The 13147-nt window shown below is 37.4% G+C and overlaps 1 protein-coding gene across 13 annotated transcripts in view; it reads left to right on the top strand.

Annotated features, from left to right (window-relative positions):
* Positions 1–13147, top strand: part of GAB1 (GRB2 associated binding protein 1) — a 126032-nt gene that overhangs the window by 80643 nt on the left and 32242 nt on the right. For 9 of the 13 annotated variants that reach the window (XM_082726822.1, XM_082726820.1, XM_082726815.1 and 6 more), the window contains exon 3: positions 9423–9648. In XM_082726822.1, the coding sequence (XP_082582948.1) occupies positions 9423–9648 (226 nt within the window). Of the gene's footprint in view, positions 1–9422; positions 9649–10021; positions 10103–13147 lie in introns of all 13 variants that reach the window. The other 4 variants (XM_082726821.1, XM_082726818.1, XM_082726811.1 and 1 more) reach the window with 1 other exon arrangement.

Below are 13147 nucleotides of genomic sequence, written 5' to 3'. Positions count from 1 at the left end.
CATCAAGTTTTGGATGAAGTGCAAGAGCAATCATCTCTAATTAGCTCAGGTCAGCCTGCTGCTTCCTTTCTGGCCAGTGGGCAGCCTGCAAGAAGGAGCCTTCCAGGACTGGGATTGGCCCGGCGGGGTGGGGAAACCCCTCTGTGAGGGAATCCAGAAGCCTGAGGGGGCAGCACTGAGACAGGAAAGGAGGCATCCAGTGTAGACAGGAGGTGGCTAATGAGCTAGAGCTTTTCAACTGAGCTCTCGTGATTAAAAGCCTCAAGAAATTGTTTCATGTGTGGAATTAAGGCTTCAGTGGTTTTTGTGAAATACTAAGTATGTTCACATTTTAAGTGGGCATGGGGGTATTATTTCTAACTCTAGTTAAACTCCTTTCCTTTCTTCTTGAATATATAGTCTATGTTTGAGTACAGTGGAGGATTTTAAAGTTGAAGTCACAAATGAGATAGCTCTCTAGTGGTTACTTAATGACCACTCAGTAATGGTAATTTTTGGATTAAGATGCTACATCAGTTTCATGATATGATGGATTTTCAGTTAAAATAATTTAAGTCATTGTATACTCTTCGAGTTGATGATGTTCTTTTGCCTGCTACCTTTTCAGTTTAGATTTTGTTTTTAGTGACATAAAAGTAGACTTCTGTCCTTATCAGTTGCCTGTATGGATTCAGTTGATCTAAAAGACTTTAGTAAGTGTTCTTCCGTCTCTCTTTGTTTTCTGTATAATTCTCCTAAATATAATTAGCAAAGGAAATGAGAGACCCTCCTAGAGGAGATACATTCTTCAGTCAAGAAATAAGTCTGGACGCCTGGGTGACTCAGTGAGTTAAAGCCTCTGCCTTTGGCTCTGTCATGGTCCCAGGGTCCTGGGATTGAGCTCCACATCAGGCTCTCTGCTCAGCAGGGAACCTGCTTCCCTTCCTCTCTCTCTGCCTCTCTGCTTACTTGTGATCTCTGTCTGTCAAATAAATAAATAAAATCTTTAAAAAAAAAAAAAAGGAAGAAGTCTAATTTTTGGAAGCCCATTTAGGGGTGGGTGGATTTGAGACCCCCCCTCCCCAAAGAAGAATTTCGAACGCACACGTATCTGAGATTAACTCTGTGAGTTTGAAGGCATGAAGTCTGATCCATTTGTCCACCTTAGAATGATTCTTATCATCTGAGAGTTTGATGAACATCCAGTAATCTCTGGGAAAAAGGAAAGTTTTGTCTGCTTTAGAAAAATTGATTCATTAATTTACCAAATTGTTGCCTTTGCCAGCACTCTACTAGGCTTTGGACATTCGTTTAACCTACACATTATTAGGTGACTAGTTAGGGAGACAGATGGCAAACATTACAAACTTAGAACTGAGTGAGTATCTAGTGGGGAAGGATTCATATCAGAATAATTCATTACAGTTGACGAGTGCAAGATACATTGTGTGTGTGCATGTAGTGTATAATCATACTTTACTATGTAAGTATGATAATATACATAAAAGTATGATACTATAGGACTGTGTTAATACAGTTCTTGCCCTCATAGAGCTTACAGTCTGTCTAATAGAGACAGGCTGATTCTCTAGGAATTGTAATATTGGTAGATAAGTGTCCTGGTAAAGAGGAAATAAATAAGCACAAATAGCTAATTTTGTCTTAAGAAGGTCATGAAAAGCCTAGGTAGTTTTAAATGGTTCTGTGACTGTAGCTGATAACATACTAAGCACTTTATTTTGTACTTAGTGGAAAATTTTCATTGATATTAGTAGTCAGAATCAGTCACAAGGTCTGTTTTTCACTTAATAAACTTAACTGATACAGGGAGGGGGGCAAACTTCCAAATCCTTTTAAAACAGATAAAGTACAATTGCCTTGAATGAAACTCTCAGTTTGTGAATATTTTATCTTCACAATATCAATAAAGGGGAAGGTTGTAAGAAAATTAATAGTATTATTAGTTACATTTGATATACATAATGAGTTGGTTACCAAGAACAGCTGTGCTAATCATAACTCATTTTTTATCTCTTCATTAAAAAAAGCCACTAAGGACTTCAATTTGCTAGTGCTTTCTAAATGTAATTTATGAGTTATATCTAAATGCAGCTGCATTTGTTTTTTAAATTCTGCAATATAGATTTTTTACAAGTTCATCCTGGCCTTCTCCCAGATAGCCATAGTTAAAAATGTCTTACTCTGTTGTTGAAGACTTGAGCTCCTCATAAATCATAAAGTTGTAAATAAATCAGTAAGCCATAAATCAGTGAAAGATGAACAGTCCTTCATTGTATAGTATCAAGGAGCCACAAAAATATCTTACTCTATAATTTTGATTTTTCATGCCTAGTAGCAAAACTGCAAAAAGGCTTTAAAGCTAACCACTCTATTTCTGTATTCATTTGTAGTAGCTGACTTTGCTGGATGCCTTTTTATAAAAAAAAAAAATCCACGCATTTAAAGATTTGTATCAAATCCTAAACTGCAGAAAACTGCTATTATCCTTTGTGATCACGTTCGTATAATTTACTGTGACAGGATAAATATCAAAATGTCTGTGTTCTTCCATTTACTTTACCACTGCTTTATATTTTCTTGCTTCCAAATAGATCTCACCACCAATCACTAAATAAAAGGTGTTTTTGTTTTTACTTAGATCTGTCCCTGGAGTCCTGTGCTCTTCCCATTTCAGAGCTGAGTATGCTCTTACTCTTGGCTTAAAACTAATGACACCAAACCATTTTTCACTCCAATCGTGTCAGGCTAGATGTGGGAAGAAATATCCTATGCTTGGATATTATAGTCTGAGAAAATAACTATCCATGGTCCCTGTGAGAATAACTAGTTTTTGCTGAAAACAAAGGGAAAGGGGAAAAATCTGACCCGTGTTTTGATTCCAGGAACCTCTCAAAATATCGTTACCATGTTATTTCCGCTGCCCCAGGTGACCACTGCTATTATTGAATACTCAGAATGCTGGCAAGCTGAATCTGTTTTTAAATTCTAGCTCATTGAACTATGTGCAGTTCCTATGAATGCTCTTATTTAGCGATTTGAGGGTAGAGATGAATTTCTTTTGTTTTTCTTGGAAATGTGCAGATTTATTTTTGTTTCTACACCAAGGTGGAAGCTGTTAAATCTGCTCCACAAGTACCAGGAAACACAGCCTAACGGCTCTAAACAGCTTACAGGCTTGGCGCAAAGGCTCCTGGTCTAATTTCAGGGTGCAAGATCAGAAAGTTGCCTGTTATCAGTCAGTTGAATTGCTTTTTCAAAATGACCAGATCTAATAGTAGCTTTAAAAAATAGTGATATTCTCCATTTGGTGTTCTTCCCTTTAGAAAACTAGCATAACAATATACATATGCTCCCTTTCCTATAAAGCAGTGCTTCTTAGAGAACTTTTACGTTTCTTTTTATTTACTTGTTTACTCATGTGTAACTTACTACTGTGGAAGGTACAGATCTTAAGTATACAGTTCATAGTTTTATATATCTATCTGTGTCTACATATAGAAATAGAAAACTGCTGCTCAGATCCGGAGGTGGAACATTTCCAGCCACCTGGAAAGCTTTTTCATTCTTTTTCCCAGTAAAAACAAAGGGGAAAAGCTCAAATATAACTATGATTTTGCTTTTATAACCATAGATTAGTTCTGCCTATTCATTAACTTCATATAAATAAAACCATTGAGTCTGGCTTTTTTCCAGTAGAAGTCGGTGAGATTCATCCATGTAGCATGGAGGTGGGAGTCCTTCATCCTCTTCTGTAGCATTCCGTTGTATGAACGGATCACAAATTATGGACCTGTCTGAATGTTGATGGATATTTGGGTTGTTTCTATGTTTTAATATAAATAAAGCTACTGTGAGTTGTGCCGTGTGTGTGCGTGTGTGTGTGTGTGTGTGTGTGTACCTTCTGAGGGGCATGAACCCTTGGTTCTTGTGGGTGTGTACCCATGGGCAGAATCGCTCTGTCTTAGGTCATGTACTTGTTGCTTTCCTATCAGCGATGTGGGAGACTTCCAGTTACACTATCTTCTCACCTACATTTGGTATCATCAGTCATTGCTTTTAGCCGTTCTAGTGAATGTGTAGTAGTATCTCATTCTGGTTTTAATTTGTATTCTCCTGAGGACCAGTTCAACCAGAGTGTTTACTCGGTTTTTGTTTTCTTACACATTTTCAAGCTATTGAGATACTGATTCATTCATTCTCCTAAGAAGTGGCTCAGGTACCTAGAACTCTAAAAAAGTGATTCTGATGCCATAATACTTCTGGATAAGAATTAAGGCATTTACAGTATTTCCTAAAGGTTTATTTTTAAAGTCTCCTGAGGATATTTGTTAAGGAGATAATCATGACAAGTAAAAAAAATTTCTGTTGAAATACTTTAAATAGATTGGACTATTATTAAAGATCTTCAATTTTTAATTAAATAAGTTGAAGAAATTGCAGGTTGCTTCACTGAAAATTGCAACTACCGCTCTTTCTTGTTTGTATCCATTTGTTAGATTTACCTTTACAAAATGTTCTTCTATGAGAAATGGTGTACTCAGAAATGAGAAGATGGTTACTTGAGCATCGATGATAGTGCATACTCTTCATGCATAGACTCTTATTTGCTAAGTATCTGTATTGCTAGAATAGATCCAATTAAAATAATTAGACATATAGCCAGTCAAAATGCTTCTCTTGACAAAAAAAGAAATTCTACAACAGACCAGGTAAACTAGTAATTAATAGAAACAGAGTAACCCTGACCTCTTTATCTTTAATTGTGAACATAAAGGTAAAATTTTTGTAGTAGAAACCAAAAAATATCCCATCAGCAAATGTAGCCCATCTTGAGACAGAAGGATCTCATCTGGTCTCCTGACAAGGACATGAGCACCACCTCACTTTTATCATCACATGCTAGATACAGTATGGCAGTAGTCATAAAATCAGAGAACCTGTCACATTGACCTTGAAATGGTCTCCTTACCAATGAGAAAGAATCAGGTTGCTTCCCCCGGCTTATGCCTTATGGTGTGTTTGTATATGTATGTGTATGTGTGTGCAGATGTATTATTTTGAATTTTTAGAGGCATTAGGTAGACACCCCAACTCCTGTGAGGGACACTAACACCACAGCATTATGGTTCCGAATAGGATAAAACTGCATTAAGCCAGGGATCATGAGGACCAACTTATTATTTGTGGTTCTCCTCACATGATAATGTGCTTCTTCTCTTCACTGAAAGCTGGTTAAGACTTACTTTACCAGTACTTACTAGCTTTCTTAGTAAAATTCAATTAAGAATTTGCTCTAGCAGCTTATTAAGCCTTTAACAGATGCAGATTATACTCTTCATGCCTTTTGAATTAAGAGACAGGGAATAATTTTACACACATAAGCAAATCCTAAACTGATATTTGGTTCTCAGAAACTTGATACCAGCATTACTTAGAGCAGTAAGTTAGAAACCTAGGTGAGGCAGAAAGCAGCAAACGTGGCTATTCCACTACTTGTCAGGTAGAATGAGGCAAATCACATCTTTATATAGTGGAATAGAAGTTTCTTTTTTTAGACCAGTTGGTTAATCTTCACCAGAAATTTTTTATTAAGCAATATTTAGACACACTGCAATGCTTGCATAAAAATATGCAGAGCTGAGTAATAGGAGTAATATTAATATGAAAAAATAACCCCACAGATGAAGACTTTGAAGGCAGGGTATTATCTGAGGCAAAGTGGTAGAGCAGGGTTCCCTTCTCTTTTAAAGCCCTTTGTATGCCATGTTATTTGGAATGATTGGGCTTGCTTTTCATGGCTTTGTGTAGGTCTTTTCTTTTGGGAGTGTGCTGGTAAACATAATGGAAGTTCTCTCTAGAATTAGATGTAAGCTTTCCCATATTGTGATCAAGATATTATATTTTCGGATGCAGCTCTTAGAGTGTATTACAGTAAATGAAACAAGTCACGCAGAGAAAGACAAATACCATATGATCTCACTTGAAGAAAACAGATGAACATATGGAAGGTGGGGGAGGGAGAGAGGGAAACAGACCATAAGAGACTCTTAATGGTAGAGAACAAACTGAGGGGTAATGGAGGAAGGTTGGTTGGGGGTGGGCTAAATGAGTGGTAGGTTTTTAAAGAGAGCATTTATTGTTGTATGTAAATGATGAATCACTGAATTGTACTCTAGAAACCAATATTATACTATATGTTAACTAAAATTTAAAAGAAATATATGAAGCTCTGCCCCACTACCTTCACTGTAATAGCATGAAAGTGGAAATAGGTCTGAGTCACAAAATAGAAAAATAAACTGTAAAATATATTCATTGATAAAGCACTCTCTCAGTGTTAAATGCAACTGAATTCATCTGTGTTTTTGAGGAATGAGCTCCAAATAGCAGAAATAGGGACAAACAAAAGAATTTTTTAAAATAATGCGTATTATATACCATATCTATATTAATTTCAAGAAATCACTAACAAAGGCCAAAAAAAAAAAAAAAGGAACCTTTGACTCCTAGTGTTTTTTTCTTTTTTCCAGAAATTGAGAAGATCTTGCATCTATAAAGAGGATTAAAAAATCTTTAGTCATTCATAGGTGGGAGAAATGGAAGGTGTTAAAAATGAGATGGTACCGTTGTGTTAATAAAACAAGGTCAGACAAATGTGATTGCCTGGCTGGGTGATTCTTTTCCTACCTAAGATGAATCACTCAGTTCACTTAGTGCACAACTATCAAATTTAAGAACAAAATTTAAAGGAAAAGTGTATCTATAGAAACAGCCACCTGGAAAACTTACTTTAGGAGTTATACTGGAAGATTAAAAATCTCATACTGTTTTATGTAGTGATGTATTTCCAGTGTTGAATTTTATTTTGTTTTGGTCAAAACTAAAAATTGAATGGGGTTATATAATTTTACCATACCTGTATGGTACAAAAAGGAGACATATGTAAAATCTATTTGTGAATACAGCCTGTAGGATACAGTAAGTGTAGCCTGTATCCTACAGGCTCTAGCATCCTACAGGATATAGTCTGTATCCTACAGTCTGACAACTCTGCTCTTTTTTTTTTCTCTTCAGTATTGTATATATTTTTTTGAAAGCTCTTCCTTAAAAGATAAATAATCTACAAGGATTTACTAACTCACTGGTTAATCTATAGCCTTTAAAAATCCCCTTAAATAAATTTTTTAGATTTGTAATTGAGTCAGACAGTAAATCATTATTTCATAGAGTGTGTTATATGCACTATTTATAATCATCTGTTAGACACAGTGAAATATTTATGAGTTCCCACTGAACTTATGGCATTATGTCATATAAATGTCCCCCCCAAAATATTATTCTTTTCTCACCTATCCTAAATAAGGAAGAATTAACTAATAAACTCCTGGCATAAAGTGTTAGATTTTATTAGATGAGCTTGTGTGCAGACTAGACGTTGCCTGCAGCAGGGCAGAGGTAAAAACATTAGAAATTAGCTCAACTTCTACTTACTCAGGCCAGACTCTCCAAAAGAAAAAAGTCTTTAGACTTAATTAACATCTCGTATGGGCTCACATAGTTCTTTTTTTTTTTCTTTTAATTTATTTTTATTTGACAGATAGAGATCACAAGTAGGGAGAGAGGCAGACAGAGAGAGAGAGGGAGGAGGAAGCAGGCTCCCCGCCGAGCAGAGAGCCCGAAGCGGGGCCTGATCCCAGGACCCTGGGATCATGACCTGAGCCGAAGGCAGAGGCTTTAACCCACTGAGCCACCCAGGCGCCCCGGGCTCACATAGTTCTTAAGGAGCAAATTCCACACTGCACATTCTGTTGAATGGGTCTTGAATATTTAGGAGTGCCTCTGGTTTCTTCCAACAGGACATAGAGAAGGTGCTCGGTGAGTGCACTGGGTGAATGAAACCGTGTTGAGCATCGACAACATGTAGGGCAAATTAATGCATAGCAGTTCTGAGCCCTTTTGTTTGTTTGGGGGAACCACAAATAAAGATAAACATATTTAACCATATTTATGTATTATTATTCAAGCTTTACAATTATGAGCTTCTGTGCCAGGAAGAAGAGTCATAAAACACAAAGTACATAAATTTCACTGGGGTGTATATACAGATATTAAAGTTAAATACATAAAGACATTATCAAAAGCTTATGGACTTAATCTGTAGTATCTCGGGAAGCTAAGAGCTGATGTGGAGCTCCTCCCTGGTGATTTAACAGGCCGGATGACCTGCACTTGATTTTATTTGCTAGAACATATTAAGTCCTTTATTACTTTTTATTGTCTTTTAGGGAATGTTTTGTTGTAAAAAAAAATCTCAGTTTCAACCCAGGCTTTTCTGTTCTGACTTAGACAGTAAACAAATTTGGTTATTCCTATTTGAGCATTGATCTTTTTCTGGATGTATAGCCTTCTATTCCTAACCAGACTAATAGAGAATTTTTCTTCTGGGCTTTTCAAAACTTACTTGATTGTGTCAATGATTACAGTGGGATTTTATCTCTAGGTTTTCAACTTGTTTTCAAATTACTTCACTCTAAACAATTTAGCTAGTTTCATCTGTCTTCTCAAAACGTTGTTAAATGCTTAAAAAATTATTCCTTTACTTTCTGTCCCCTTCTGCTTGAAAATATTACGGAAATCCAGTAAATGGTACTTGAGGCTATGAGCTGAGGGAAGAGGAGATGTCTTAAAGAAAAGCTCTTTCCCTGAACATGAATCCCACAATTAGAATTTCTCCTTAGTTTGCTGAGGAGCAGAAAGAAAAGAATGAACAGCAAAATAAAGATGGGACAAAGAGGTGATCCTTGTGCCTGTCAATACCACATAAGATGGGCCTCCTTGGATAGTTGGTTTGGCTTAGAAAACACTTCGGTTTTTTGTTTTGTTTTAAAGGTTTATTTGAGAGGTAGAGATCGAACGAGTGACCGATGGGAAGGGGCGGAAGGGAGAGAGAGAGAATCCTCAAGAAGACTCCTTGCTGAGCACAGAGCCCGACATAGAGCTCCATCCCAGGAGCCCGAGATCATGACCTGAGCTGAAACCAAGAGTCAGATGCTTAACTGACCGAGCCACTCAGGCCCCCTGAATTTGTTTTTTATCGTGGAAAAAATCTGTCTCCTGTGCTAAGATGATAGAACATGGTCATTGCCAGTAGCCTTAAAACTAAAGACTGTTCAAGGCAAAGTTAACCGTGGCTTTATTATAGACTCTGGAAGAAAGAGCCCTACTCTTCGGATCTCTTTGACCAGAGCCAATTATTTCCTGTATAAATGTTGCTGTTTAGGTAGTATTTGTTTTAACTGACGTTGTCATGGTTTATCATGCTTTTGTGAGTTTAAAGTTTATCTCCACACCTTCCAGTAGTTTATTTAAGAAAAAAATTCTTAAAAGGGGTAGACGATGATAGTTACGTTTTGGCGTTGCAGATCCTGTGAAGCCACCTGGTGGCTCCCTACAAGCGCCGGCTGATTTACCTTTAGCTGTAAATACAGCACCACCGTCCACCCAGGTGGATTCATCCTCTGCTGTCGCACCACCTCCATACCAGCTCCTTAACCTACCACCACACCTAGAAACCCTCGGCATCCAGGAGGATCCTCAAGACTACCTCTTGCTAATCAACTGTCAAAGCAAGAAGCCTGAACCCACCAGGTAAACCACAGATGCCTGTGTGTGCGTGGTGTGCGTGTGTGTGCGTGTGTGTGTGTGTGTACACTTAGAAATCTTACCTTTAAACTTCAATTCTGATTCGAAGGCTTAAAAGAAACCCAACTCTTTAGGTTTGTATTTTAGGCTTACTATATTCAGGGTATATTCCTCTAACATTTCTGATACTCAGGAGATTTATGGAAGAAACATGTTCTCTGCTGTCTTGGCAAAGAATACTTTTACCTTCAAGGCTCTTTTGGAAATCTGTCTCCTGTTTCATAGTCTTTGTTACAGACTCACAGTATTACTTGCTTAACAGATTTCACTGATTTATAAATGGTGATCTTGCTCCATTTCTTATGTGATTGTAAACCAGCCAAGGGTCATCTTTTGTTTCTGAAGAAGGAGAGGAATACCTACTACTAGAAGATTTTGAAAGCAAAACGATTCCATTGCAGTGAGTGTGTTGTGGTTGCTTTGGATCTGTGTGAGAAATTAATTATTCAGGTAAAATCCCAATATAGCAAATTCTACGGGATATACAAATTGGGTTTTAGTGAAATTTGATGAAATCAGATATATCGCTAAAAACTAAAACTTACCAATCGTCATACCTAGCAATGAAGCAGAGCTTACTCTGACGTTACCCATTTTTAAGTAGAAAGACGTATGTGGATTTCACTGCTTGCCCAAAGGTATCATAAAGCCTTTCCAAATCATCTTCATTCCTGCTCCCTTCTTTTCTGCTAAGCTATACGATATTTTAATTTGGTCATTCTTGTCATTTGCCGTTGAGTAATTGGAAGGCCGAGGTAATGGTGAGAATTGGAGCCAGAAAATGAAGATCAGGGAGCCCATTTCTGCCATTAGCAGCAGTGTGACAACTAGTGATGTTGAGGGTATTTACATCTTGATTTGCAATATATAAGAGTGGGAATGAATTGCATAGCAGATATGAGAGATTTTTTTAAACAGAATGGTTGGATATTAAGCATTATTTTTTTATATCAGAAGAGATGTTGTTTTCATGGAGAATGTGACTGTTACTGGGCTAAGATCATACAAAGTGCTTGTTCAATTTTTATATAGAATTTATCAAGAACCACAGTTTAGTTGCGGTGAATTATTCCCTGAGATAATGGGATACAAATATTCCAAAGATGTGTCTCTGCATATTTGTTGTAATGGGATTTTACCTGTAAGAGCAAAAAAAAGAAATCTTTTTATAAATCAACACTAGTTAATAATACCAAATTCTAACTTGATTTTGCTTGTTTGCTGTGAGTATTTAAAATTACACTTTCGCAACTTTGTTACCTGTGCTACTAACTAAGATTTTATTTTATGGAGATTCACAACTACCTTTCAGTATCAGCTTTTTAAAAGCCAGCAGCTAAGTGGCAGTTTTCAGTACATTTTCTTTTTATATGGTATCTTTCATTGATCTCATTGATTTTACAGCTTTCCTGTTGCACTAGAAATTATGCTCAGAGTCCTTGCTCAGATATATTTTGTATCTATATTTTGCAGAAATGACAGATAATTGAGAAGTATTTATGAAGTACCCACTGTGTGCCCACTCTTTTGCTGGGTGCTGTGAAGGTACAGACTAATTATGTAAGATACAGCCCCCTCAGATACAGTCCCTTTAGAGTTTTAAGTGAAGCTTTTGAAGAAGTCAGAACATGGAAGTGTTAAGTGTTTGTACATGAATTCAGGAGAATTGCCTTGCAAGCTCTTACTCACCCTGCAGGACTCAGCTCAGGCATGTATTCCTCTAGAAAACATTCCCCCAAACTTCCGGGCTGGACTAAATGCCTGTCTGAGTTTTCATAGCATCCTGGTTGTGCCTCCTTATCTGTGTTTTACCAGAGTTAGAAATAGCTTAATATTTTAATTTATTCTTCACTAAAATATAAGCTACTCAGGGGCAGGGAACTTATTACTCCTTGTACTTCTAACTTTTCTTAACTCACTTGTTTGAATTCAATGAAATGCAAATGTTAGAATATGTGTAGTTGCATTAGAAATTCTTAGAAGGGACATGCAACTGTTTTTAAGATGGAGGGTGAAACGCTTCAAAGGAAGAGTAAGATTTGAACTACATTGGTTGGTGAAAGGAAAGGACCCTGTCATTTTCAGCCTGCCTAAAATTATTGAGGGAAAGGCAAGGTAAAAGTGAGGCCTGGGAGGAAACGAATGAAGAGGGGAGTTTGCCTGGAGTAGAGGGTTCCATTGGAGGAGAGTAGGACAGAAGATTGGCAAGCCAGATGGAGTCAGCAGTGGTAGTCTTGGAACCAGGTGGAGGTGCTTGTGGGCTTCTTATAGTTCCCACAGCCTGTTGGGACCCTTAACAGGATTTTCTCCAAGTAGATGAGTGATATGAAAACCATGACCTTATAGCAATATAATAGTATGGTCCCTTGGATTCACTGGAAGAAGGAGAAACTGGAGGAAAGAAGTCCACTAGGATTCTTAGGAGGGTTTAGTGGTGTGAATCTTAGCAGAGACCTGGATCTGAATGTGAGGTGGTGACAGTGGGAATAGAGCAGGGGTATAGTTAACTTGGTTAGAAGAAGGACTTGGTGCCTCATTGGTGGTGGAGATCAAAGAGAATGAATCAAAGCTGATAGTGTTTTGAGCCTCAAGATTCTGGATGAAGACATTTCTTTTAATGGCAAGTCAGAAAGGACAATCAGTTTGAGAAGTAAGTTGAGTTTGGTTTGGTACACAAAAGCAAGGTAACACTGCGATAACCCAGCAGAATAATATTTTAATGCTTTGAAAATATGGGACTCGAGGTGAGAAGATGGGAGTTGTTGGCATTTGAATGGAAGGTGAAGTTATGAGAACAGAGGATCTTTAAATGGTGATTGTGGTAAAGCATAAGAAGACTGAATTCTGTTGGCTTTTCCCAGGTAGAGACCCAGGAAGAAGGAGCCAGTCAGCGAAAGAAGGGAATGATCAGTGAAGAAGGGAAGTGAGGGTGTTGCAGTATGACACCAGAGGCGGAGAGTTTGAATGAATAAATATGATACACAGTGCCAGGTGTTACTAAGAAATCAAGGAAGATCAGACCTTAAAAAGTCTATCATAAGTTATTTTTCAGAAGATTTGAGTTCAAGTTCCTACAGGACTTTGGACAACACTCACAGTAGTTAAGGTACCTTGTTAACCATTAAGGAAGTGCATGCAGCGTGCTGGTATCGTTAGCTTCACTTTGGCTTCTACCCAAATTTTGTGATACTGCAAAAGGCAGAGACTAGAAATTTACCCAAAACATTAAAAATACTCAAATAAGAGTTTTCAAAGTTAATTACTTTTTGGAATTGGCCAGCTTTGTGGCTTGTATTTTGAATATCCTTATAGTATTGGCTAAGAAAATTAGTAGAAAAAAAGATACACAGAATCTTTCAAGTTGCCACCTCCTTGGAGGTCACATTGGATTTCTGCCATACCAGGTAATCATTAGAGAGTTAGTCTTCTAGAACAACAGTTGCCA

Source organism: Mustela nivalis, assembly GCF_964662115.1.
Source record: "Mustela nivalis genome assembly, chromosome: 4".
NCBI lineage: Eukaryota > Metazoa > Chordata > Mammalia > Carnivora > Mustelidae > Mustela > Mustela nivalis.
Note: the sequence above shows the minus strand (reverse complement) of the source record. Positions and strands in the feature narration are given on the sequence as shown.